The sequence below is a fragment of the Triturus cristatus genome, chromosome 9 (assembly GCF_964204655.1).
Source record: "Triturus cristatus chromosome 9, aTriCri1.1, whole genome shotgun sequence".
Classification (NCBI taxonomy): Eukaryota; Metazoa; Chordata; class Amphibia; order Caudata; family Salamandridae; genus Triturus; species Triturus cristatus.
The window spans coordinates 619,236,136-619,263,818 of NC_140592.1; the positions used below are offsets into that span (position 1 = coordinate 619,236,136).

Consider the following 27,683-nt stretch of genomic DNA (forward strand, 5'->3'; position numbering starts at 1 on the left):
GCGTGATCTGTGTGTGTGTGTGCGTGTGCGTGTGTGTGTGTATGTATGTGTTTATGCCTGGATATTCAGGGGGATGTAATGGAATCCCCTCCCCCCAGCTCCTCCAGTCACAATGTCCGCTAATCAGCATTTGAAAGGCAGGACTGATGGGCTGGAAAAGGGGGTGTGTGTGCGCGCGGGAGAGAGGGGGGAGAGTAATAGAGAGAGAGAGTGAGACACACACACAGAGGCAGTGAAAGCCTCAACGTGCTCTGCAATTCATAATGACTCCAGGAGGCAGGGGGAGGAGGAGGCGAGGGGAAGAAACGTGAGCGGCTGGAGCAGCCACTGAACGGAAAGTGCTGCGTTTCCCCCCAGACAGAGGCGAGACTGAAGTCCACTTTGGGGGACCCCCGCCCCCGGGTCTATGGAGTACCCAGCCTTCTGCTGCCCGCTGCCCCAGCGCATGGTGGGCTTCCACAGCCTGAGGAGCCAGGGAGAGGACGCCCCAACGCCCCTGAAAGCAGACCACCAGGGCCAGGCAGGGGGGCCTGAGCCCGACATGCCAGCCGGGTAAGAGACCTCGGTATTCTCGGGGGCACTTGCGGTGTGACGGGGCGTGGGGTTCTTCCAGTGGGGAGGGGCAGGGAACGGAGCGTGGATGTGTAGGTGATGAGCGCAGTGGAAATCAGTTACCTGTGCACTGGGCACACGCATTCCTGTACACCAGGGCTAACGCGGGGCGGGGGTGTGCTGATGTACCCCCTCCACACTGTTCTGACTGAAAGCGCGTGACAGATAGGGCATCCTCTTCTTCCATTGCCCCTTTACGTGTACCCTCGAAGCGGCACTTAGAAGGCATGGTCGTGCAGGAAATTCGTGCACATGTTAGGAAAACACAGAAATGTGCCCGCAGTCCACAAGAAAGGGGTTATATAAACTGCATCGGGGCCTAAGTGAGACTCCTGGGTGTAAATATGGGGTGCGCACATGACGGGGCAGAATCATGGTGTATGGTCGCCCCGTGTGTTTTTTTTTAGAGAGGGCAGCAACAAGGGAGTAGGCGACATGTAACAGGTGCAGAAATACTTTTCTGAGAGGAGGGTGCGAGAGTGAAGGGAAGAAGTTCCCCCTGGGCCGAATCGAATGGAAGGCCGAGGAGGGGGGTTGTATAAAATACATTTACTGTGACCCTCGGGCGGTGTGGTGAAGGGTAGAGTGGGGGATGGACAGGGGTTGAGAAGGTGACAGGGCAGGTGAGGTCAGGCGGAAGAAAGAGAGCTTTCGGGATAAAAGAAAAGTTTGTGGGATTCAAGTGGGGACAGGCGAAGGCGGAGCCGGGGGAGCTGAACTTCCGGAGGAGAGAAGACTGGGCGAAGGAGGGAAGAGTGGTCGGAGGAGGGAAGAGTGGTCGGAGGAGGGGAAAGTGGTCGGAGGAGGGGAAAGTGGTCGGGGTGTAATCTCTGTCCAGAGCTTAAAGAGACAGGGAGAACTGGTCAGAGGACAGAGCTTGGGCAGAGGAAGGAAGTCGGAACAGGGCAGAGTCATCGGCCGAATGAGTGGAAGAGAATTGAGGAAAATAAGGTCGCTAGGGGGAGAATATTAAAAAATGTCAGCGTACCAGTGTTTAAAATGGGCAGGTACTGTGAGGTAATGAATACCTGCGCTTCTTAAAATTGAAAGGAAGGGTGTCAGCACTTATCAGCAAGGCAGCAAAACTTGTATGGGGGAGTACCTGCACTTCTGAGAAGCATACAGGTGCTCTTGGCTAAAGTACCTGCACTCCAGTATTTCCATTTCAAACACCGAAGAGGGAATCCTGGAGGACAAGTGGGGACATTGAGCAGAGAATGTCAAACTGGGGAGGGGAGAGGGGGTGGAGGGGGCATTTAGGTCGAAAGAGAGGGGTAATTGAAGCAAGAGAGCGCAGAGCAGGAAGGTTAAGGAGAAGGGAGAGTGGTAGCCAGGGAGAGACTTTGTGAAGAGGGAGGAAGGTAAGCTAGATAAATGAAAATGTTCCGGAGTCGGTAGAAAAGTAAAGTTCAGAAGTGGAATAAGAGCTAGCAGAGGGGGGAAGAACCGGCAGAGGAGGAAAGAGGAGACAGAAAGGAATTATTAGGGAGAGGAGAAAAGAGGAGGAAGATTGAGAAAAAGGAAGAGTACACAGAGGCCGAAAATTTGAAAAGAGAAGGAAAGTTTGAAGAGATGCAAAAAAATCAGACAAAAGACCAAAGAGTAGTTGTGGGATAATAACTTAGCAAGCTGAGGGTAGGGTGTGTAGTACAGGAACGAGTGGACAGTAGGGGAAAGATTGGTTAAAGAAGAAAATAATAGGCACAATAGAACGTCTGGGCAAAGGATGTGTAGGAAGAATAGAGACATTTGATTGGAAGTGGAAAGCTTAGGCAGAAAAGCGAATTTTTGGAAATAATGAACATTTGGCAGGATAAGAAAACTTGAACGAAGAATGAAAGTTCTAGCAGTGGAGGGGGCAATGAAGGGATGAGCATAGGTGATTGTAGAGCAAGCAGTTTGAATAAAAGTGAGTGATGTGGCAGAGGCACGTATATCTGTCACTAGAAAGAAAGATGAGGGTCGGACAGTGACAAAAAATAGGCCCGGGCACCAAAATAAAAGTGGTCCTTATTAGCGAACCAGATAGCTAAAGCAAGTGGCAATAGCCGAGAAATCAACGATAAAACCGTCTCACAACTACTAAAAAAAAACAGCCGACCCACTAACCTGTCAGACTAGCCCATCAGACACCGCCTGATTGCTCTATAGGCAAGTCCAACCCTGGATGAAAGTGCAGAGAGGGGAAAGCAGCGTGACTCTTGGAGTTGGGACCGACACTTGTGAAATGAATATTAGTCTCTTTCCCCAAAAAACATGACCATAGCTTAATTGGGTAGTAATTCCAAGACTAAAACAGATGAAAGTCCCTGGAAAAATAGCTTATGTTTCCACACTTCACATTTCAGAGACATGCAGTGCTAAGTCTCGATGTGGTACTGAAGAGCTTGTGGTCCTGCACTTAACGGTTTGTGGACAGAGGCACTGGAGCTGTGTGGCACGGGAGGACCAAATAAGGCATCAGGGTTGACTAAATTATGCAGTAAGAAAAGGCAAATTATGCAGTTTAATATACCAGAATTTGAAGAAGTATTACCTCATTAGTGTATTTAGAAGCTGATAGTTTATGTGGTAAATCCATAATCATGCAGAAACTGCTGTGGTCACAGACTGACATAATTCTAGTGGCCTTGTCTTTTAAATATTTTAGATTTCCAAATATCACGTCTGAAGGTGCTTCACAGATTTAGCTTTAAATTGCTTATATGGGTTCTCGCTGGCAAAGTGCTGACACTCCTCGCCACGGTGAGCTAAAAAGTACTTGTTACTTCCTGGCCCAATGAGCTTCCATGACACACTCTTGTCCAATGAGCAAACAGTACAGTGACACTTTCATGTCCAGTGAGCTAATAGTTCCATGACACTCCAAAGCCCAATGAGATAACCGTCCCGGTCCTGAAAATCGTACTACTTATGTGTTGGATCATTTTTCCTTTATGAATTTATTAATATCAGAGCCATGGCCGTGAAGGGTTCTATGCCAGTAACACATTAGGAACACTGAAAGGTGATCTAGATTTTCCCTACTTTACATCACGTCTGATTTTTCATTTGTGTTCCTACAAGTGCAACATTCCTCCTTTGATTGGTGGCTTGCAGTAGTTGGGTCATCCCTACAGGAGGGCGCCCCTGGCTCCACCGTATATTTGATCCTGAAAACGCCCCTCCACCCTCTGATGAGTTTGAAAACTCTTCTCTGCTTTTATCGTTGTTCATCACCTTTCCCGTTCTCCTTGCTTATAATTAGATCACCAAGTTTTCTGTTTTTAATAATTATTCCTGTATGTATTTAGTTTGAAAATCAGAGAAATACAGATATTGGTATGGTTCTCCATGACTCATATGCTGTCATTGATGGCTATTAGACCAACACCTGTGCAGGGTGACAGTATCGAGAGTTAAAACGAAGTGCTGACATTTTCTTAAATTCCTTTGCGTGTGCACTTGTTTGTATTATAATATTAATATTTCCATACGAGTGTAATGATTTGTTATATTTAGCAGCTTATATTGCTAAAATTCAAGAGGCATCAACGTACAAGTATGCATTTAGCAATTCAATAAATGTGGTAAGAGTTCATTTGTCTGTGAAACACAAAATTCATATGACTAATTGCTACTAATATCGGGGGAAAAAAATGAAATATGGGTAAATAGAGATAACATGTTTTTAAAAAAAATTACACACCAGGAGCTCCTCCCTACTTATAATCTCCGTTATCACATTCATGTAGCTGATGCCCAAATGAGATTCCATCTTGAGATCAGGCGTACGTGCCTGTCTCCAGCCCCGCAGTTGGCTGACTGCTTTCTCCTTTGGGGAGAGACACAAGAAGCCTTCTCTGCTCTGATATCCCTCACACCTTCGACAGGTGCCCTGGGAGTTCCAAGAAGATTAAAGGCATTGAGACTCTGTTTTGGACAGGTTGCACCATGGAGCAAGCAGTGGAGGCAGTGATACAGGAGGATGCAAAACTTGCCTACGTTGTAAATTTTTATGTCGAAAGGTCAGCGTGATCTTTTCGATACTGTCCGAACTAGGCCAATGCAGCTCCTGCTCCCTCAATCTTCCTGACAGATGATTACAGTTGATTTAAAAGTTGCTGAACAAGGTTGCCATAATGCTGATCGATCAGACATGCAGAGACCATATAATTCTAGCTAGTAGGTCTTCTTACTTGCTTTCTGATTTAAAACTGCTTGTCTGGTACCCAGGGCCTATTATAGCCTTATAGCCCACTGCTGGGGACTCTACCGGTTGTTAAAGGCCTTGCACCCGAGTTAATGCGGCTCGGGCCTACAATGAGGGAGAGGGCCTTTAACAACTGGTATACTTCGAGGCTGAAGGGCTATAAGGCTGTTAGAACATTCCACTCACCGATGATAGAATGTTCTAAATTAAAAGGGAAATTACATAAAGACAATTATGGAATGTTGGAGCAGAAGGTTTATACTGTCCATTAGAAGTCCAGAGCTCTTCCGTTGTCTTCAATGGACCTCTCAACATTCCAATGTTCTAATACATTGTATTGTAGTGGTATTTCTATATAGTGCTTTCCATATCCTTTGATAGACCTAAACTGATTGAGGATTAGTCCTAGGAGGATACAGCTTAACTTCATTGTCCATCAATGATTTTGCATTCAACTGGCATCTTCTTGTTGGGACCTCTTCAAGGGAATGCCATTCTCTTGCGCTTGGAGCACCACCAGGCCATCCAAAGTTTAAGAAAATTTAAGAAATCCCCAAAAATGTCCTCCAGCGACAAGAGCGAGAGATGTGTGTCAATCTATGAGAGCCCTTCTATAACTTACCTGCTTTCGGTGGAGCTCACCATCTTTCTCCCTTTGCTTATGTTCCATAATGTGGTGCCCTAAGTCACAAATGCCGAGCACTATGGAGCCAGACAAAGACTTCTCTTAGGTGTCAGTAACCGTAACACGAGCTTCCTCCACCATTAGATAGGTACATCAGAGGATACCATAGCAGGCTAGCTGTTACAACAATTTTTATATGATTACTGGAAAGTGCACTGGTAAGTCCTTAGCAACCCATCCACGTTGCCAGTGAGACAAGGGACCCACAAGAAGGAACAAGTAGAAACTGTTGAGTAAAAACACATAGTTTATTTGTTACAAGAGACTTCAGCCATCCAGCATGTAATCTCCTTCACTCTGTTCCTCCATCCTTCATCCCTGTTGCTTTAGATCACTAGGACCTCACCACATTCTACTATCTGGGCTTCTGCTCAGACCCAGTCTCAGTGACGTAGCAATGGGGGGGGAGGTCCCCCCTCTCTTACCTGCTGCCGTGCAGGGCGGCCGCCGGGTATCAAACCCAGTGACCACCACAGATGGCCCAACAGCTAGCGACGCCACTTCCCAGTCTCAGTCCACAAGGCATGAGTCAGATACTACACGTATTGTATGTACTACATGCACTTGACTAGTACATGGCCTTTGCTTAGTGGGGCAGTTAACTTATATAAAAGTTGTTTGAGTGCTTTGGGAGTTGTGTTGCTTTTGATGGCAGTGCTTTGAGTTGCCACAGTTATTGGTTGGAAACCATCTAGTACCAAGAATGCCCAGATTTTGGTGAAAACACAAATAGTTTACATTGCTTTTGTCTGGAGATGTATAGGTATTTCGAGGTTAGCCATGGATCTCAGTAACTATGTACAGGAGTGGACTAGTTTATGGCGGGTGTGATGTGTCTTTCCCCATCAGTTTATAAGAGCAATATGAGCTTACAAGGCAGATAGTTTGTTGGTAGAAATATGCAAGGCTATTATAGCTGTTCCTTTGTCTCCATTGAAGTTGCTTGACTGTTTTATGAGTTTATGTAGCTCTTCTCAACTGTGCTGGAGTAGTCCATCATATTTAATTGGTATTACCACCCGCAAGATGGCTCCGCAAAATAGGCTCTAATTGCAGATATCCGATGCAACACGCAGGTCAGATGAAAATTGATTCCAATTAGGTTCACCCAGCCTACAACTCTTAGAATATGATCTTAAGGACTATCAACAAATGTACTGACCCTCTAGCACTGCATCCTTCATTCATTGCCTCATAGGACATCAGTGCTGCTTTAAAATCTTGTTACACCAACAAGATTCAAACCATTCATGCGTCCATTTGAGAAAGTAATCCCCCCCATCCATGTGCCCAGTTTCCTTATTTTCTGTCCATATTTTCTGTTTTATCTTATGATGATTTTGTTTGTCCCTTCCAAAGCTTCAACTGATTTTGCTGATGAACCCTTGCTCAGTTAATATATTGAAATGTATCTATCCTCTTTTGAGCATTGATAGGTATCATAACTCCCCCCCCTCGTGCTGCACTCAGATCCAGGCCATTTGTCCTGTTGTTGAAATAAAATGGAAGCCAACCCCTTGTTACTTAGCAATTATAGATCTGTTGTTCTTTTGAGTGGTGCTACCGAGCTACTTGAGAACTATGTTGTTAAAACATCTGCCATTTCCTGTGCACACCTTGGATTTTGCCTAGGCAAAGGGGAGAGGATGTGGCCTGACGGCCAGAGCGGTCAACCTCAGAGCTGGGAAATCGGTTTCGAGTCTCAGCAGGGAGGCTCATCATCCTGTGATTTTGGGCAAAACTGTGCCTAACAAAAATGAATGCGTCCGTCTGTAACACAACTGTGCTTGTGTAAAGCACTCTGATACCTTCGGGTCTACTTCACGCTATATAAAACTCTATAAAAAAAACGCTTCTGCCATGGTCACAACATGGAGTATGTGCTTCTAGAAGCCCATGACGACCTCGGACAGGAAGTAGATTCAGGCGATGTTGGTGCCCTGATCCTATTGCATCTTTCAGCAGGGTTCAACATATGCAATCGTTCCGTTCTGTCGGATCCCCTTAGGGCCGTCTGCATCACTGACTGCGCTGTCCTGCTTTCTTGTTTCTTTTTGATGAGCCACTTGTAGTTAGGGAATCGCCCCCTGTTTGCTGCTGCATCCCAGTATTTTGATCCCCAGCCCCTGAGGGTTCTGCTCTTTCCCCCTAACTATTCAACATCGGCACTTAGCCGCTAGTCCACCCTGGGGTTCACATTCTGAGTGTGCACCTATGACACCGAACCTATTCTTCAGCTGTGTGGTAAGAAATCATAAGTAAGATGTTACAATTCAGCATGAGGTCTATTTGGGAATGGATTCGTGACAGAAAATTAGCCAGGGCACCAAAATAAAAGTTGCCCCCATTAGTAAATTAGATAGCTAAAAAAGTGGCCCCATGTTTGCAAACTGGGGTGGTTTCGAACTTGTAAAGACACGCTGTCTAAGAGTTTTGTAAGATGTTTAGGACTGCATCGATTTGAGCTTGCTTCAAGCAATGTCAATGGTAGAAACCGGCCCAGTAGCCCATGAAACATGCCCACAGTCTGCCAAAAAACACAGCCCACACACAGATCTGTCAGACCAGCCCCTCAGGCACTGCCTGATTGCCCTTTAGGCCAGTCGACTCTGCTTGAGCGGCCTCTGGCTTAAACTCAATTCTGACCGATTTGTGAGTGGTTGCATCAACGTGGACATCTGGATAGACCCTTTGAGATGGGTTCACTTATGATCTCAGTCCCTTCTGTTCTCACTTTGAGAGTTCATTTTGATTCTTCCCTCTCACTAGGCCACCAACTCACTACTGTTGTATTGAGCCGTATGTTTCATCTAAGCCACTTGTGCCAGAATGACAACGGTGGGCTTCTGCCCATGTTAGCCTTCATTGGCTCTCCTTGGACAAAGCTAACTCATTTTATTTAGTGCTGCTTAACTACATGATAAAGGTGGGCCAGAATTAGGTAGCCAACCTTATTTTGGGGCACTCCGGGTTTAGCCACTTAGTTTTCTTTTGGCCTCTTTGTGTTTTGGCTGCTGATTCAAGAACGAAGAACCTTTCAAATTCTAATCTTAATTCATAATGCGATTTATGGGTATTCTCCAACTTTTATCATAAAAGCATCCTTCCATGTATTCCCACCAGACCCGTTGGAACTTTATCTGACAAATGAGTTCACCTTCATGGTCGTAGTTTTTCTCTTCAAGCTTCTGTGACCGGGAACATTTAGTCCATATCTCTTCGTACCATACCATCATTTTCAGTTTGTAAATCTTCAAAAAATGGTTACTTTCTACAGCTGCCTAGTTGTTTTCATTTCACCACCATTGAGCCAAGAAACAATTTTCGGCTTTGAGACGCTTAGTAAGAATCCTTTAACATAAGACTATGGAAGTTTGAATGAAGACAAGGTCATCTTGGCCTAATTTTCGAGGTTAATAGAGCACCATTAAATGGACAATCACATGAACTGTTATGTGGAATGCTTAAAAAAGGATGGTCTTCTAGAAAAAAAAACAAGTTATTATTATCCATATTATTATCACCTATCTGTTTCCATAGCTGTCAGGAGGAAGACCATGAGCTCCAGATGAGACAACCGTAAGCTTTCATGGCACTCAAAGTGGACCATGAGTTTCTTAACCTCTTCAGTGCCCATGACGAGATAGTCTCGTCATGGAGCACGGTTGCGCTGTGCCCATGACGAGACTATCTCGTCATGAACCCCACCCACTAGTGCAACGCCCGGCACAGGAGGGGGGAAGGGCGTGGCACTGAAGGGGTTAATCGTTAAGTTATATCATGAGTCGGCAGGGCAAGGGCAGCGGATTTATAGTCAATAGTGGGAGGACGATGAGTTCTTACAGCAGCCTGAGACAGAATCATGAGCTTCATTGGCTGTTGGTGGCGAACAATGACATTCTATGCGTGTGTGGAGGAGAACCAAGAGGTCATGTAGGTTTTGGGAGGAACAGCACTAGTTTTTCTAAGTTTGGGGAGGAGAGCCATGAGTTTTCACAGATGTTAGGACTAGAGCCATGAGTGTCTGTAGCTGTTGGAGGGCATGCATTTACCTATCTGCTAGAGAGAGAGAGAGAGAGAGACGTGAGTTTTAATAGCTGTTGGGTTGATTAACATTTCGAAAGCTGTCGAGAGTAAAACCACAAGTTTCTATAGAAGGTGGGATGCAAATCACAAGTTTCTATACATTTTTAGAGAAGATGCATGACTTTAGGTAGCCACTGGGGGCTTTCCTTTGTTTCCAGCGCGAGACCATACATTTCAATAACTCTTGGGTGGAAAAATATTTTTATAGCGATCAGAGGAGAATTGCGATTTTCTGTAGGAGTTAGGAGGGGAACTATGAGTTTTCTTTGGACCTCGGAGAAGAACAATGATTTCCATCGATGCTTCAAGGAGAACCATAAGTTACCAATGAGGTTCTGTGTTTTAGGAAGAGGATCATGAGGTTTACATAACCGTTGGCAGGCAAAACTCATACCTTTATATAGTAGTTGTAGGGAAACCATGATTTTCTATAGTTTTGGGGCAGGGACCCAAGAATTTCCAAAGTATTGAGAAGCAGCAGAATTTCCTAGAACTGTAAGGAAGTGACAAGAGATTCTCTCGCTGTTATGAACTTTTGATTGCTGTCATCGAGAAGACTATGAGTTTCGAAAGCTTTTCAGGGAAGAACCAGGGATATCCATAGCTGACGAAATGAAGAGCTGCAGTGAGGTGGGGCAGTGAGTTTCCATAGCGAACAAGGGGATAAAGGATGAACTAGAGGTATCCGTTGGAAATAAACATTAGCCGAATAGAATATAAATTCCCAGGAAATTATGCATAGTGTTTCTGTCGCTGGTAGTCATGATTTTCAATTGTTCATATTTTTGAATAAATTAAAGGTGACTGTAGTGAGTGAAGTGATGTATGTGGACCTGGGCAGTGTTTAAATTGTGACTTCGGTTGCCAGTGGTTGGCAGCCGCACTCATTTTTGGAAACCATTACTTATTTTTCATCATCCATCCACAGTGCGAGAGAGAAAGACCGACGAGGAAGAAAGTTGGAGGAACAAAAAAAATAGGAAAATTAGCATAGATGACGAAAGATGCTTGAGGTCGAATAAAAACTGGACAACATTGGTATTTGGCAAGCCTGGCATTCAACAGCACCAGCAACGGGCACCTATACTTACTAATTGGGTCTGTCAGAAGGTTGTAGTTAGCGGAAGTGGCTTTAGTAGTGAATGAGGAGAGTGAGACAGAACTTGTTGAATGGGACCGGGAATTTTAATGGACCTATGCCTTAACAAGACCATTTCCGAATGCACCAAATGGGAATTTCTTTAGCGTTGTGGGGAATGGTGGCGAGTGTCATTTCTCTTCGGAGGTGGGGAATGAGTGTTTTATTTAATTTGTGTGGTGTATGATTTCCAGGGGCTAAAAACCACTAGTACACCAAATTAGAAACCTTTCAAACACTGTTTTATTTAGGTTAACATGGACTAATTTCCCCTATTGAAGATGTAACACAGTATTTTTGTCAAGATGTGGACAGTGAGTGTATATGCCTGTTTACGTGTTGGATCAGAACATGCGGTCTGCTCTGTATATAATTCCTTTTTAAGACACATATCATGTAGAACCAGGAGAAGTGAGAACAGAATATCGAACAGTTGAAATACAAATAGAAATAAAGCACATGGTACGGTCAAAACCCTGGAGACAGCAATGCACGCCCTTTGCTTAGTTTAGGTTGACACTGGATGTTACCTTATTTTCAGGTGAGGAAGTCTTGAATTTCTTCTGTTCCCTTGACTTGAAAGTTCACCCACCCTCCACTGCCACTGGGCCATAACCCCTGACCTAATGGACAGCAGGAGGCGTGAGAAAATACTGCAAACTACTGACTTATGAAGACCTTGATGTATGGAAGGAAAAGGCATTCAAGTTATGGCACCACGAGCACCGATTGGTTCTGTACTGTGGCTCTGTGGGAGGCGGGGGGGTAAGTGGTGGGGGGGGGGGGGTGGCTGACAGCCTAAATGCGAACTGAGCCCACCAAATTCAGTCCCCACCTAGAAAGGACTGTTGGAACCTAGCACACTGTGCCGGCCATAAATCTGGGACCTACATGTAGTCCTTAATTTGTAAAGGAAATATAGATCCTCAAATCTTTACTTAGGGACCCTCCTCTCCCCCACTCCTACCCTCTCCCCCGCTCATCTTATCCCCCTCCGGCCAACGTTACCCTGGGTTAAAGATTGATCACAAAAAACAAGTACTGGTCTCCCAAAAACAGAGCCGGTGCCGACCTCTGACAACCACCTACACAAATTAAGCACTGCCAACAGACACTCTAACACAGGCCAAGCCTGCTTAGCTAGAGATGCCTTCTATGTTTTTTCAATTATAAATGTAGGGAAATAGAGCAAACTTCAAATCCTTACCACAGAATCCCAAAATGCATTGCAACGCTTTAGCAGACACCTTCCCTGTAGTGCGGCATGGCAGTATGTACTCAAGTGTATTGGTCACCATAGAAACCTATGAAGCTTGAGAAACACTGCCCCCGAAATCAGTGGCCTAACCAGGGTGTCCTCCTGAGCCTTAGTGCAAGGGAGGAAATGGTGCCTCAGGTCGCCGTTTGAACTGTGAAGCAGCGCATTCATCAGGGTTCAGTGAGTCCCTAGGTCTCTGGGCCCAGGTGCCACTGCACCTCCTGCACCAATTGATTCAACGCCCGGGCTCAGAATCTGAGGTGTTTATGTGAGAACATTCAATAGTGTGGATGTCTATTTCCAACAAACCCTGTATGTGTAAAATAATACACACAATTTAAGAAAACATTCAATGTGATGTGGAAGTGAATCTCTGCAGTAAGTTAATTCCAGGAAGTTTCTGAGGGCGCCACCAGCTGTAGTGATACCAGATAGCACATGGAAGCCTCAAATATGGCATTGTTACCAAAGGGAAGGGCTGGCCCCGGAAGTGTGGCGTAGTATGTTTTCAAGCTACAACAGGCAGGGCTTTAAGTGGGGAGGGGCTCACCGGGTCTAAGCACCGGCAGTTTTTTTAAGGGGGCCTCGAAACGGGTCTCTATCGGGCTCTGTTTTGTGCCCTGGTACAGGTGGTCCGTTTTTTCCGGACTGCAGTGACAGAAGGCACATGGATATGCACCTGCTCACTTCTCACTAGTGGAGAAGTTAACGCGGCATGACGTCATTCCATGTGAGCGTTGTAGGGGAAATGCATTCCTTTACAAGAGAGCCATTTCTCTCTGGGTTTTCCTTCCTATTTGGAACTCAGGAGCAGCAACATTGTCGTGGTGTCACCAGAGCTTTAAGAGGAAGCCGTCTCAATATTCTATATAACAAGCCATAGTTGCTGCTTATTTATCTTATGCAACTAACAACCACTGACAAGGCCAATAGTTCTGACTTGTTGTAGGTGTGATGTTACTTGTTGTATCATATATGTGGATGCAATGACAGAAACAGTAAAATACGAGTCGGGCGGCACACTGTGCTAAGCACACGTTTTTTGCTTACTTGTTTTTAAGCCACGCCCTTAATGACATTAGCCACGCCCCTTTGAGAGACCGCCCAGTTTTTTCATCCCACTTAAAGCCCTGACTACAGGTGCATTCTTTAGGCAAAATGATTGCAAGCTTGCTGCGATCTGCCGACGATTTCAGCTTGGCAGGATTTAGAGCAATTTTGAAAATGCGTTGCCTACTGTTTTTGGCCAAGTGGAGGGCTCGTCTTCGAAAGGCTGGACACATGGCGTTTGTATTGCTCTAACAAAGGCTGCACGGCCGGACCGACGTCACTGCGCTTGGTAAAAGTGACAAACCAGTCTTTAAATGTACAACTCTTTTAAAGAAATACTTATTTTCTTTGATTCCCAAGGAGTGTAAAATGTTACATTTAATAAGACAATATAATTAACGCTTCACCAAACCAGTCACATCCAGAAAACAAACCCTGGCATGACACACTGATGACATCACACTTTATTCGCTTTTTTGTTCTGTGTTTAATGCATCTGACATGGGACAAATGGGATAAGATGAGATGTGCAATCAGAGGGATACATTTGTGATCGTGTTAAATATGAATACGAATAATGTATTGTACAGATATTTAAAATCGGTACAATCATAACACGTTTTCTATATAAAAAAGTATTCTAAATTGAATTCAAAACTAAAAGCGAGAACAAAAAGTTAGTGTCCGTTTCCTGTATGGCGTCTTTCTTTAAATACACGACTTCAATGATCTGGAAGGAAAATGATTGCGGCGGATATAAATGGGAAACTTGGTGGCAGCGACCAATAAGAGTTTGAGGTAACGTGACAGTCAGAGATGCATGAATGCTAATTGTCCTATTGGCACTGTAGCTGCGATTAGCCCCTCCCCTTTCTAAGTTGGGATTCATGGAGTTCGTCACATATTAAGGTGTATCTCCAATGTGGATTCACATTCATGTTTTGACACTTGATTTTCAAAAAGCATTTTTTATTGTGACCTGGCCTGAAAAACAGAAAGTCCGAGTCGCTGTGAACTTTCAGGACTCACAAGGGATGTGGGAAATGAAATCGCGTAAACTCTCTTCTTCTAAATGCCGTGCCCATTTCGCGAAATTAGGCAAATAGATGGAAATCTACAGGCAACATGCTTGACATTTTCAGGTGAGTGCACACCGTGCGTGAAAAAGCCACCCAGGATACCGGCAGGGCACAGGTCCCAGCAGAAAATTACTTTCGGCAACACATGTCCTGATCAAAGCGGTCTCCGGAGAGAAAAAAACGCGCACCAAAATGCGTAATGTCAGATTTTTCACATTTTGCGTGACCTGATTTTCTCTGCAAATTTTGCTAGCGTAATTGCATTTTTGCACGGACTTCCTCTGCATCTCTTATTTTTTCTTGCATTGGTAACTACACCAGGAGTGATGAGACAGCACGTCCTGGTTTTGGGAGTGCGTAGGTCAACCGGCGGTTTCTGAAGGGTAAATGTTGTTTAAAGATTGGCCTTTCACCACAGAAGCATATGCAAGACAGAGAAGTCTCGATTCAGTTTCCTGAATTAATTATTCCAGCGGCGTTTGACTTCACATTCAAACCGCACCACAGAGGTCGGAAGAGCGCTTCAACCAGGCGGCATGCTCTGTTTTCCAAAGCAGAAATTGCTAAGGCATTTTTTTTTACGCCTCAAGATGTTCTGCAGCGGAGATCGGTGGCAAAACATATTGACGGCTTCTTGGCGCTTCTACCCCCCTCGGTTCCACATCCCTCCACCAACCCCCCAAATACGGTTACCTTCCCTTGTCATTAAATCCAAATTTCAGTTCGCTTTGTAAATATTTTCTTATTGGGGGATTTAAAAGGGTGCCCACTTTTTTTTTCTATACTACAGTCCCAGTGCTTACAACTCTTGAGGGAACATTAGCCAGATGTCTTTGCTGCAAGTATTTCAGCAGGAGCTGAAATTCAAGCAGGTTTATCAGAGCATCTGTCTACCTCCCCTGCCAGGTATGTGATAACCCAATAAACTACTACCGTCACTTTAATCCTATTGTGCTTTTCGAATATTGGAAGAATGTATATGCTTATGTTACGTATTGCTTTCCCGTCTTTTTCTATTTAAAACGCAGATGGGTCTTTAACTGTTTTCTGCAGAAACAGCATTCTTGTAGACAGTGCTTAATTTGAGCTGGTGGTTTCCAGTGCTCAGCACCCGCACTTAATCATCAACACCTGCGCTTTTCATGAGTACCAGTTAAGGACGTGATCTTTTATGGGGATATTAAGTGGTTTGCGCAGAATCACAGGATGACAAGTCGATTCCAGTGCTCAGCACCGGCACTTACTCATCAACACCTGCGCTTTTCATGAGCGCCAGTTAAGAACATGTTCTTTTCTGGGGATATTAAGTGGTTTGCGCAGAATCACAGGATGATGAGTCGACGCCCAGACTCGAACCTGGTTCCCTAACTCCGAAGTCAGCAGCTCTGGCCATTACACCACATCCTCTCCCCAACTTTCTTGGGGGTATATCAACAATAGACGACGATAAATACCGCAAAGCGTGCTTAGCGCTTTTGTATTTATCGCCGTCTAGCGCTGAAATTTATCATCCGGTTAGCGCGTTATTTACAACGCGTTTCTCTCGAGCGATAAATTTCCAGCGATAGGGGGGGAATGGCAACAACATCGCCTGAAAACACGCGTTGAACTAATGGATACGGCGATAATCTTGCTGATACGACCACACCATCTCATTAGGGATGCGAGGCGAGGCGGCATGAAACCGGGCTCTAATGTAAGGAAACACATGCTAGCGTGTCCTTGTAGATAGACCGATAATATTATCACCGCTTTTCGTCCGAAAACGGACGCTGAAGCGACGATAATATTATCGCAAGCCCTTGTTAATATGCCCCTTGGTTAGCAGTTGGTTCTGTTTTAGGTGGCGCAAGCTGCCTTGTGACGAGAGCCCCGTCACTTATATTTTTACAAATGAGCCACTGCTTGCAGAGCTCCTTTGGTTAGTATGTAGCACCGCTACAGAACTGTTGGTCTGTCATAGACTCTCCTTGGCGTATGTAAAATCCGTCTTCACATTGTTCAGTCATGTGCACTCTAAATATGGCGTCTTATTTGCCAGGTATGTGTCAACACACTTCCATAGGTCTGTCACAGGCTGTCATAGTTACTTCTTTGCAGTGCCTAGCTACCACTACTGCACAGGGCCACTATTCTGTGAGGGGTCCACAGCACCCCAAATAATGCTGTCTGGTACGGTCCAGCAAGTGGGCAGAGCTCCACTTGTACTTACCTGCACTGAGGCCCAGAACCTCATTGTAGAGCCACTCACTACTTTCTAGGGAGACACAACGGTGTCAAAAGCAACTATAATGCAAGACTTCTATATCGTCAAATTGTGAAGCACTTTCAAAGCCTCTACCTATTGGCCAGACATGTGCCAGCAAGGATCTCTGGGTAATCTCTTTTTTTGTTGGACAGTGGCCATCCATTATGAAATAGCAATAAAACATGCTCACTAATATCCAGGCTTTCACCGGAAGCTCTATTGGAACATTTCCCTATTGGCCAGGCATTTGAATGAGGGAGGACTGTGAAGGCTGGCATGTACAGAAAGGGAAAAACAACAGTTGATGGACAGAATGCAGAACAATGTCATACATTCACCCAGTACAGAGATCTGGGCCTAAATCCATTGTTTTATTTGCTCACCATGCCGTTCCAGTTTGAACCCAGCCATATGCAAATCAGTCTTGACCCTGTGCCTCATGGGAACAGTTTAGCCCGAACTGCCAAGCCAGGTCCTCCTGATGGGTTTAACCCAGATCTCTTGACTGGGGGGTGAATGTTTTGATTTGTTCTGCATTCCGTCCATCAATAGTGTGTCTTTTGATTTCTCGCCCAAAGTGCACCGGGTATGCCTAGACGTAGGTCCCGGGCTCACTGTGCCACTGGAATCAAGCTATCCTGGCTGAAGAGGGGTGAAACCACGAAACTGGTCCGAGGATGCTTGTTTCCGGTCCAGGGAGGACCTGGCTTGGCAGTTCGGCTGGACTGTTCCCATGAGGCACAGGGTCAAGACTGATTTGCATATGGCCAGGTCTAAACTGGGGTGGCATGGTGAGCAAAAGAATGATGGATTTAACCCAGATCTCTTGACTGGGGGAGAATGTTTTGATTTGTTCTGCATTCCGTCCATCAATTGTGTGTCTTTTGCTTTCTCGCCCTATGTACAGAAAGGGAGCTCTGTGAAACCTGCCCTATTGGCTGCCCATTGGCAAGCAGGTACAACCCTGACATCTCTCCCCTATTAGTCTGTTACGTGGCAATTGGAATCCCTGTGGAATCTGTGCCCTACTAGCGGGATGCGTGAAGAACGGAAGCACTGTAAAACCTCTTGCCAACCAGCAGGGTGTGTGTGAGGGAGTTTTAAGGGTGGCTGTGAAATCTCCCATCAGCTAGAAATTTTAGGTCAAAAGAATCCTACTTAGCAGCTAAATAGGTGCTGCTCCTGTCTCAGAGACGGTTCCCTCCTGCACTCAGCCACCTCCACCTTCAAATCCTAATAGGGAGCACAGTTCTTAGTCACATGGACGTCATTTAGAGGTCGCTGCTACGACCCCTGGCATGCTCCTTGCGACCCCTGGCACTGCAATTGCACCCCTAGTCTCATCACTGGCAAAATCAGTGGCATGAACAGAAGCAGCTCGTCCTTATGGATGTCGGTGGGGGCTTCACTCACCTCATTTTTAGTAAAGAAAATTATAATACTAATAGTTATTAATATTACATTACTCGCTATTAGTTTAATAAAAATAATGGAGTACAAATAGCTGTAATATGACTTTCCCTGGCAGCTGAGGTAAGTAAAAAAAATGCTGGTAAATGTATGTCTGCTGTGTGCATGCTTGCAGTCTTGAGTGAGAGTGTGCGTATGTGTGAATGTGTAGGCAGAGTGTGTGTGTGTGAATGCATGTGTATGTAGACGCATATGTATGTGTGAGGGAAGGTGAAGGTCAAGGGGCATGTGAAGTCACTTCCGCTACCCCAGGCATTTTAGTGAATTGACAGCCATGCTTGGTCACTGATCACTTTGTGCAATTTCAACCAAATAATGTCGATCAACCAATTAGGTCCAGGTAGCCAGTAACCGCTCTGCTCGCTGTATTTTTTGCAGCCTCTAAGGGTAGTTAGTTGGACAAGACCTAGCGGGTCAGCAACGTGTGGGTCCAAACTCTCCTTGCCATCAAGGATAATAGACAAAATGCTGGAGGCACGGGGTGAGAGCTAACTGCATGTGTGTTTTTGGGAGGTGAGTAACAAAGTATCAAAAACACAGAAGACTGAAACTCAGAAAAAACAATCATAGTCGTTACTGTCATTGCAGAGCAGGGGAACAAATTGGGCATGTCAATTATGTAACAGGTGAGGAAACTGACTGATTATGTGGCTGATGTTCGTTTAGTGCCATGACCTTCTATGAACCCAGGAAGCTCTTTTGAAAATCCCAGAATGCATGCTGCTAAACCAGTTCATGCTTGTGCCTAGTGATGTCTATAACCTTGTTGCTGGAATAACCTAGGGCCTGATTCAGTGCTTGGCAGGTGGGTTTTCCACCACAAATGAGGTGGATTACCTGTCGCCAAACTGATGGTCCATCCGCCCTATTTGGGCAGACCATCATGTTTTGGACTGCATTTTCGCCTGCTGATCTGCACTCAGAAAGCCCACACCATTGCTTCAACGGAGCTAGGGCCATCGGCATAGATACATCAGACTGCCCGCTCTATTTTGAGTCGATGGTCTTCTTGTTCCGGACTTTCAGGGAAATCCCGGCAGGCCAAAACAGACAAAAAAAAAAAATTACCATCACGCCCAGGGAAAAAAAAATTAGATTGTGTCAGCGTCACTTAATTTTTGTTTTTCAAAAACAAACTCTCAGTTTGAGAGCTTGCTTTTGAAAAACCAAAAAAACTGGTGAGTGGCGGCTTGAAGCACTGCAGTTGCTCTCCATACTTCCATTGCCTTTAGCGGCACCACCATGACAGCTGCTCGTTTGAAGGCACTGAGGTTTCCACAAGGGCCAGTGAGATCTCTCAATATGACAGGTGGTAATTCAGCCAGGGTTGCGAGGGTTGACCTTTATCACCCTGCTGCATGGTGGGCCACCTCCAAAGTATAAACCATGCCCTCACATCCTTGACCGACCTCAAATAGCGAAATATAGAAGCAATGTGTAGCGAAGTCTTTTGATGGACAATCATAGAGTGCTCATCAGTTAACTACCTTGCCTGATGCTGCGTTTGATACTATACATTAAGAATTATTAGTTATGATCAAATCTGGAAGCTCTCAAGAAATAGCGCCAAGTCTCAAGGCTTTTGGTCTTCTCACCTGGGATGTTTCCGCAAGCCTCCCATATGTTTACACAAAACATCAGAATAATAATATTTTTGTATCATATTCCTCTTGGCTACTGTATAAACCATTTGACTTGTGTTTTATAATAACAGCTAGTATTAAAATGCTATATTTCACAAAAAGCTGTCATTTTATAGTTTGTGATGTATATTAACACTTGCAGTATGTAAGCTTACAATTTCCTCTTCGAGGTTCTAGGGTGATTCTCCCTCGCCAGCAAATCCAAGGGTCTTCCAAATGTATAGATTCCCAAGTGTGATCCGCATCTCTAATAACCATCTTCAATACAATACACAAGTACAGTGTTGACCCAGGGTCCCCAGTACCTGTCTGTATTTCCAGGCCTGATGAAAGGGTCACTGGGACCTCTGATTTCAGCAATGACTAATGTCATCGCCCTGATCCTACCCAAGCCTCCTTGGAATTGCTCAGCAGTCACGCAACAAATTCCGCAGCAGAAGTACCAGGATTCCGGAGCGGGAAAGTATGTCTGCATAATTAACTGTCGAGCAGTCAGTGATGGTACACCAGAGAGAATTAATAAAAGTAGCCATTTATGAAAGATTAATCTACGGGCTCAGTGATGAGGAACCCATGTTTAAAAGGATCGGCTGTGGTTTTATTGGCCGCTGATCAGTCATGACTCTAAGCAGTCTGACTGCTGTCCTCCATGGATGCGGTCTGCACGCGCCCTCTGCTCGCGCTCCATCCAGCCTGTGCACCGCTCTCTCAGCCAGCCAGTCACAACATTGCCTTGATATGACGGGTACCTTCTGTTCCCTCTCTCAGCTCCCTCTTCATATTCTCCGCTACATAGTTGGTGATTGATTTTTACGGACAGCCTGACTCTTGACTACTAACTAGCTAGATATATCATAACATAATTGTCAGTGTGTGCTGCTAACTGAATATAGTGAACCATGCATGTGAAGATAATGCTTTGAATCCATATTGCAAGGAACAATAGTGTTGTTATAAATGTATACATGCCCTCCATCCGTCAAAAACGTACCTAAAAAGTGTTGTTGAAAAACCCAGTATAACTTGCAAGAGTCGATGCAAATATTTATCCAACAAGGTTACTGATATGCTTTTTATTATATTCTGTTAGCTCTTCATTGGAATTTAATATTATTCAAGCGACTTTTCATAACATCGATTTAAATGCCACGAGATGTTGGCTGGGTTATTTGATGCTTGTACAGAGAGTTGATGCATCTCGTCTGTGCTCCCATGGCATATTACATCGATGCCTGCCTCTCCTTGAATTTACATTTTTTGTTTAGGAAAATGAATGCATAGGCTCGCTAACCTTTTCATTTGAGGCAATAATTCATACATAGTTATGAAACAGAAAACATTGTGGTACATCGTTCTACATTAAAAAATATATTTAAAAAACAATGGCTGCGTGAATGCTTGCGCTGTCGCATACAAATACCCACAGTTGTCACTGGTTAGTCTAACCAATTTAAAAAGTGACCAAATGGGTAAAATACTTAATTTTGCACCTCATTCTTTGCAGCATTTTAAAACTCATTGGGTCATTAACATATTTTCTATGTATTCTATGTTGTTTCATCTTTATCTTTCTAGACCATTACTTTTCTTATACTTTTTTCAATGTGCCTGTTTGTCCTTTCCTTCAGAAAATTAAGAAATCAAGAATAGAGACATATTGTGCATGTTTCTGGTTGAATGGATAATTATGTCATACCTAAGCGTCTGATTATAAAACAATGTAATTAATAGGTTGTGTTAGAAAATCGTACACTCAGATACCGTCTGACCCAATTGGCAGATTCTAAATCACCTTTACAAAACATTTTTAGTGTAGATTTTCTATTGTTAACTCCAATGGAGCGATATTTTTGTACACGATCTGGCAAAATATTCTGAAAAAGGTATTCTGGTCCTGCACCATTTTGAATCGTTCTTTTTTATTGACAAGGAACAATACTCATTAAGAAAAGGTCTAGATAAAAACACCCGATCATTAGGGGGTGGAGCGCAGTAAGCAATCCAGGCAGACATTGTTGCAGATGGCGGAGTTACCACTGGCATATTCACAGTTTTACCTGTTACTGCATGCGCAGGGGAGGGCGGTGGAAGGCCGCGGAGCATTCCGTTATGTATCAAGTGGCCCAATTGTTCAGTTTTGGAGGCGTGTCAGACTTTCTTGCATTGAATGGCAGGGTCACTGAAATTATGCGGCAGTGTAGGACTAACATGTGGCAGGGTTTGCTTCATTATGGAGCAAGGAAAGGCAAATTAGGCAGAGGGAATGTAGCACATTTTGGGATAGCATTATCTCATTATTTACTAGTTTTTAACCATTAACAGTGTCTGGGCAAAGTTTTGACGTTGTTAGTACCAGCCGACACCCTATACCGTAAGAAGCAACAGAAAGATGACTAGTCAACCTTAGCAAAGGACTTTCTACTGCACAGCAATACGCGTTGCAGGACTCTCAGGAACATTTGATCCGTTTGACCTAGAAATGGTTTTTTTTGGCTAAAATCTGAAAAATTATGCAACAGATGATGTTTTATGTGGAAACTGCAGCAAATCCATACTAAAATGTGTTTAATTTCAGTGGCCCTGGCCATATGCCATCCTAAAGTAAGGTAGCTAGCTATGGACACATTATTGCCTCAAATGAATGGTTTGGCTACTATGTATTTTCCATTTGCTAATCAAAATCATTTTACTTGACAGCCGCTGCAAGGAGAGAGGTGGTTGAGGGGCAAAAGGTTGCGCACTGATACTTGAGGAGTGAGCTGGATGAATTGGATTTCTGACCTAGTGAGAAAAAGGGGGGGCTAAATCCACATCATCAGGGGATGGGGGGCTAAATCCACATCATCAGGGGATGAGGGGGGCTAAATTTACATCATCAGGGGACTAATCTACAATGTCTAACATTATGCAAGGAAAATACTAGGATTTGGAAGTGGATCTATGCCTTCCAGAGTACTGGTGAAAACGCAAGGTTGCCCTTTTAGGATCTAATAATGAGGATTAATTAGTTGTAATCTGAAATGAGAATGTAGTGTTACACTGTGGACTAGTTGACTGCACCAGTGGTCCCGTGCACTTTGAGTAAATATTGTTATGTTGAGGTTAAGCGTCCCCTGACAGTCATTCCATTGCAGAGGCTGAGTTTTGGTAGCTGTTCTAATGAGGCTAGCTAATCTGTGGATTGTTCTGATTTTTATATCTGGGCACATGGAGAAATGTCCTGTCTTCCTCCTTTGGAAGGACATTTGATTAGGTCTCAGTGGGACATGGATGAATTCTGGTGGTGAGCCGAACAATGTACTTAGTTGAACTTGCGTCTTCCTTTAAGGCATATCAACTGTATAAATGCAATACATATCACTTCATATGAGTTTGTCTCTAGAATATTATTGTCTGCCCTGTTATTGTGTACATGTCCCTGCTCTCTTTCTCCTCATCATCACTCCTGTCTTTCTTATACCATAATACTCTTTGCCTCCATCCTCATTGGCCTTACACACCTGGATGTTGCCAAGCAAGGATCACCTCTGTCTTTCATCCTTACTGATCAGATTCTCTTTCCATCTTTGCATGTAAGCTTTAGGCCCGAATCGCAAAAGTTGATTTACACCAAATTAGGAAATAATTATATCAACTTAGATACGCACCTGCCATCTTTTTCCACAGTCACCAGCCGCGGACCGTGCAGGTATGAGCGGTGGATGGTGCGGCCCGGTCGGGGTAGATTTCGACAGACGATGACGAGGGAAAATTAATTATTTTTTTAATTTCCCCTCGTCATTGCCCATCGAAATCCCCTTTCACCGGGCGCCACCGTTCTTACCTGCACGGACCGCGGCTGACAATCCCCGATCCCTGAAATAGAGCAAACCTGGATATACCTGGGGCAATTTTAAGGTGCACTTCTGCGAATGCAAGTCAAAATGCTATGTCACAGGCATCTTGAAGATGTTTTGGGCAACACCACATTTACTCTAGGGCAAATATTAATTTACAGTGTCGACTAGACAACAAGATTTAATCTGAGGTGCTCCAGGAATCTGCTAATTTGTTCTAGAACAAATGTTTGCAAATCTATACTGTTTGCTTGCATGCCTTTCCTCACATTTTTTCATGCCCACCCATTCAAATTCTCCGCTCTGTGTCTTTACATGTACCTTTATTATTCTCTGCTTCTGATATTCCTCATTAGACCTAATCTGGTGCATTCATTGTCATCTCTAACCTATTCATCCTCATCACAATATTTTTTATATTTTTTGTATTCACTTAGCACCGGCTGGAAAAAAAAAGCATGGGACTCTATCAGCATCAACAACATCATCATCTTAACCACCCCCTTCCTCTTCATAACTGACAATCACCTTCGTCTGCAGGATCGTCGCCATATCCATTACCATCATCACCTTCTCGAAAATCAGCATCCTATCTACCCTCATGCTTAGTACATCTTTGCGTCATCGCTGGGGCAGAACTCCAGTTTGGGACCACTGCATTGGAGAAGGTCATGGATCTGAAATGTCTGTTGAGTCGGCCATAGAGGAGTCAAAGTCTGATTCACCTGAAGCTAGTTAAATACCACTACCACTGGATGCACATGGGATTCTCCACTTGACCCCAGGGCATGGTCAAGGGCAAAGGGCAAAGGGCAAGAGGTCTCATGTCAATAAGGACTTTGGGGAATAGGGCCCATTTGTTCAGGCTCTGATGCCTTTTGAAATATGGTGGGTGCAAATGTACCCAATGTGCATATTCTCTGCAAAAACATACATTTAAAATAATAATAATCATATAATAATACGGATAAAAAGAATACGAATAATGCAGTGAAATGATCTCACCAGAGAAGACATGGTACATTTCGAAAGAAGAATGTATTTTTCTAAATGTGTCCGATTTTTATGCATTCACTCGAATTGCTCGGTGCATCACATCAACCATATGAATGTTTAATTTTCGATATTCAAAGTATTTCCTAGGGGCATTATCATATTGCCCATCGTAGGGCTATTCTGCGTTAGCCGAGATGCTTTATTTCTTTTTTGTGCTGCTTGTTGTGTTGTTTTTTACGACCATTGAGATGTAGAAATTGTCTGTTGTGTTGTCCTTCTGTCTGTAACATAATCTTATTATGTTTTATTGTGAGGAGGTTTTCTGTTTTGTCTTATCTCTGGTGTATTGATAATGATACATGACTTATTGCCTTATTGGCTATTTAGTTTGCTAAACTTGTAGCATTTCCAACCCTATTGTCTTATTATGTGTTGTTTGTGATTTCTGTATTGTCTGCATTATTAACTTTTTATGTGAAGTTTTAGGAGTCGTTTGAATTTTCTGCTATTTTGTGTCTTATTGAATATTATATTAGATGCTGTATTGTCTATTTATTTTTAACAAGTCTCTATTGTCTTTTTGAACGTTGTATTTGTATTGTCTTTCATAATTTTGTACCGAGGCTATTATTGTTTTGTTAATGTAGCATATTTGGGCTACAGTTCTGCGTCTCTTATTGTACTGTCTGAATGGATGCTTTCATATCTGTAGTTCTAGTTTTTTAAGTGGCCTATTTGCTGTATTGTCTTTTTGCCTGCAACCGTGTGGTTGTATGCACACTGTGCTAGCTGATGCCTTATCCTGTGGATATATAGCGTGTACCATTGCCTCTTGCATGGTTGTATTGTATTACTGTGTTATTGCCTCTTACATTGCTCTTATCTTCAGGGGTGGGTTTGAAAGGATATCACACACTGTGTAATTGGCCTGGTGGAACTTGAACACTATGAGCCCGACCCACCACCCTTTTTCTTAATCGCTAGGCCATGTATTCCACTGTGCCACCTGTAGTATATATTTTATATATATAATGTTATTGTATGTTGTATTTATATTGATCTACCTCGGAGTACTTGCACCAGAGAATTTATAGCTCAAGATACACAAAGACAGAGTTGCAGGAGAGCCACACCATTGCTTACAAAGGTAATAGCGACAGCTGCTGTATTAAGGGAGGCAAATGCTAGGTAAGGAAGCCCTGCTTTACAAAGTTGACAGAGAGCAGCGGGTGTTGAAGGAGAATACCTTGTTGCATAATAACATTTATTAATTTTTCAATCGTTTTGTAGTTTTATGCATTTCAGAATTACACATTAATCAGTGCACAATTACTGAAGAGCCTGAGCTACATAACGTCAGTTGTTTTTCTAAATGATTCTTTCTTTGAAAATGATAACCATTTTTATAGTGTACCTGTTAGGTTAATAACCCATGTTTAAATGCAGTGGGATAAGCAAAGATTTTTGGCGGCAAGTACAAAATCAAGGAGAGCAGCCACATATGGACAAGGGCATAAACAATTCTGGTTGAAATTCAACCGTCGCTCAGGTAAGTGTAGGAGCAGTAATTTGTGTCAATAGAAAGCTAACAGTGCTTGGGCCATGTGTCAAAAGCTAGTACCGCCAATTGCAGGGAAAATGTCCTCCAGTAGGAGGATAGTGGCAGGAGAGGACCTAGGGAGAGTGCTTGTGACCAACAGGTAGGGGGAGGGTTTGATGGGTGGTTGTTTATAGAGATATCTAAACACACACCCCACAAAAAGGGTGGAAGAGAAAGGGGTCCTAAATCGCGCAACGTCTCATATATGGGGAAGTCATCCAGTGATGTTCAATGGATTATAAATTCAGAATGCATGGATCACTTGAAGGTTAGAGCTTATAGCGAGATCCCTTGTACAGCAACGTGCAGTGCCTCATGAGTGTTTGTAAGTGCCTGGTCCCTCAACCACCAGGCCAACCCACGTTCTTGCTCACATAATAGCAGATTTAGCACTAGAGCCTGTCTGCAAGAGGGAACCACCATTTTTGCAAAGTACCCATCAGGCTTGAATCGCGATCAGTTGTAGTAGTGCATAGGTTGATAAATGCAGCAATAGTAAGGTTCGGGAGATGGGACTGAATGGGAAATTCGTTTACTTCATCCCTGAGGTTTCACCCAGGGGCAGCGTTGTCACAATGCAGTGATATTAAGGGTGCAGTAGTTACCCTACCAGTTTAAGCCATGGAAAGGAAGTTACCCCATATGTCTTCAAAACTCTATACTTGATCAATCAGTCACTATATTAAATGCTCGTGCCCAGCCACAATTGCCATCTTGGTGATCTGGTATTCATATATGGGGACTGATGGGGTTTTCACCTTCTGAAGATGCAGATCTTTGTCAGCTCAAGAGTTGTCAGAGCCACCGGCTCCAGAGGTTGGTCAGGCATAAGGGCTAGTAATGCTGTGCCCTCAAAGTCATGCCCATATGACTTTCTCATAGATTATCATATTTTTCTCCAGAGTGTGGTCAATATGACAGTCATCAATGCCAGGTATTTAGAAATGTTAATGCAGGCTGAGATTAGCAGATTTGAGTCTGCTTGGAGACCAGTGCCAGACATGGAGTATTTTGATAAAAAAACCTTCAATAGGTCTTCCCTTAGTCTCTTGTCATGGACCTCCAATAGCTCCACCCATTAATTTATTTTATTTATTTTTTATCTTATTTAGTGCATTTTTATAAAGCGCGGACATTACCCAAAGGTGTCAGAGCGCTGTACAATAGAGCTAGTTACATTACAAGAGAAAAGTGGTACAGAATATAACATTACACAGACTAAAAATGAAGGGTACACAAACACAAAATCCAACACAGCACACAGGTGTGAGGAATGTACAGGAAAAAATACAAATTTACAACGAAGAGCGAACTTCCAAGAGGGGCCTGAGAATAAAGGGTACACAAACACAAAATCCAACACAGCACACAGGTGTGAGGAATGTACAGGAAAAAATACAAATTTACAACGAAGAGCGAACTTCCAAGAGGGGCCTGAGAATAAAGGGTACACAAACACAAAATCCAACACAGCACGCAGGGGTGAGGAATGTACAGGAAAAAATACAAATTTACAACGAAGAGCGAACTTCCAAGAGGGGCCTGAGAATAAAGGGTACACAAACACAAAATCCAACACAGCACGCAGGGGTGAGGGATGCACACGAAAAAATACAAATTTACAACGAAGAGCGAACTTCCAAGAGGGGCCTGAGAATAAAGGGTACACAAACACAAAATCCAACACAGCACGCAGGGGTGAGGGATGCACAGGAAAAAATACAAATTTACAATGACGAGCGAATTTCCAAGAGGGGCCAGATAATGTTAACATCTATCGCATTGGTTCT

General features: G+C 43.8%; 1 protein-coding gene across 2 annotated transcripts in view; it reads left to right on the plus strand.

Annotated features, from left to right (window-relative positions):
• The first annotated feature begins 244 nt into the window (after nt 1–244).
• The window catches only part of NPAS1 (neuronal PAS domain protein 1), a 500,301-nt gene continuing 472,862 nt past the window's right edge, over nt 245–27,683 (plus strand). The window contains exon 1 of one of the 2 annotated variants that reach the window (XM_085625659.1): nt 245–552. In XM_085625659.1, the coding sequence (XP_085481785.1) occupies nt 407–552 (146 nt within the window). In that variant the 5' untranslated portion in view covers nt 245–406. The remainder of the gene's footprint in view (nt 553–27,683) is intronic. The other variant, XM_085625660.1, reaches the window with a different exon arrangement.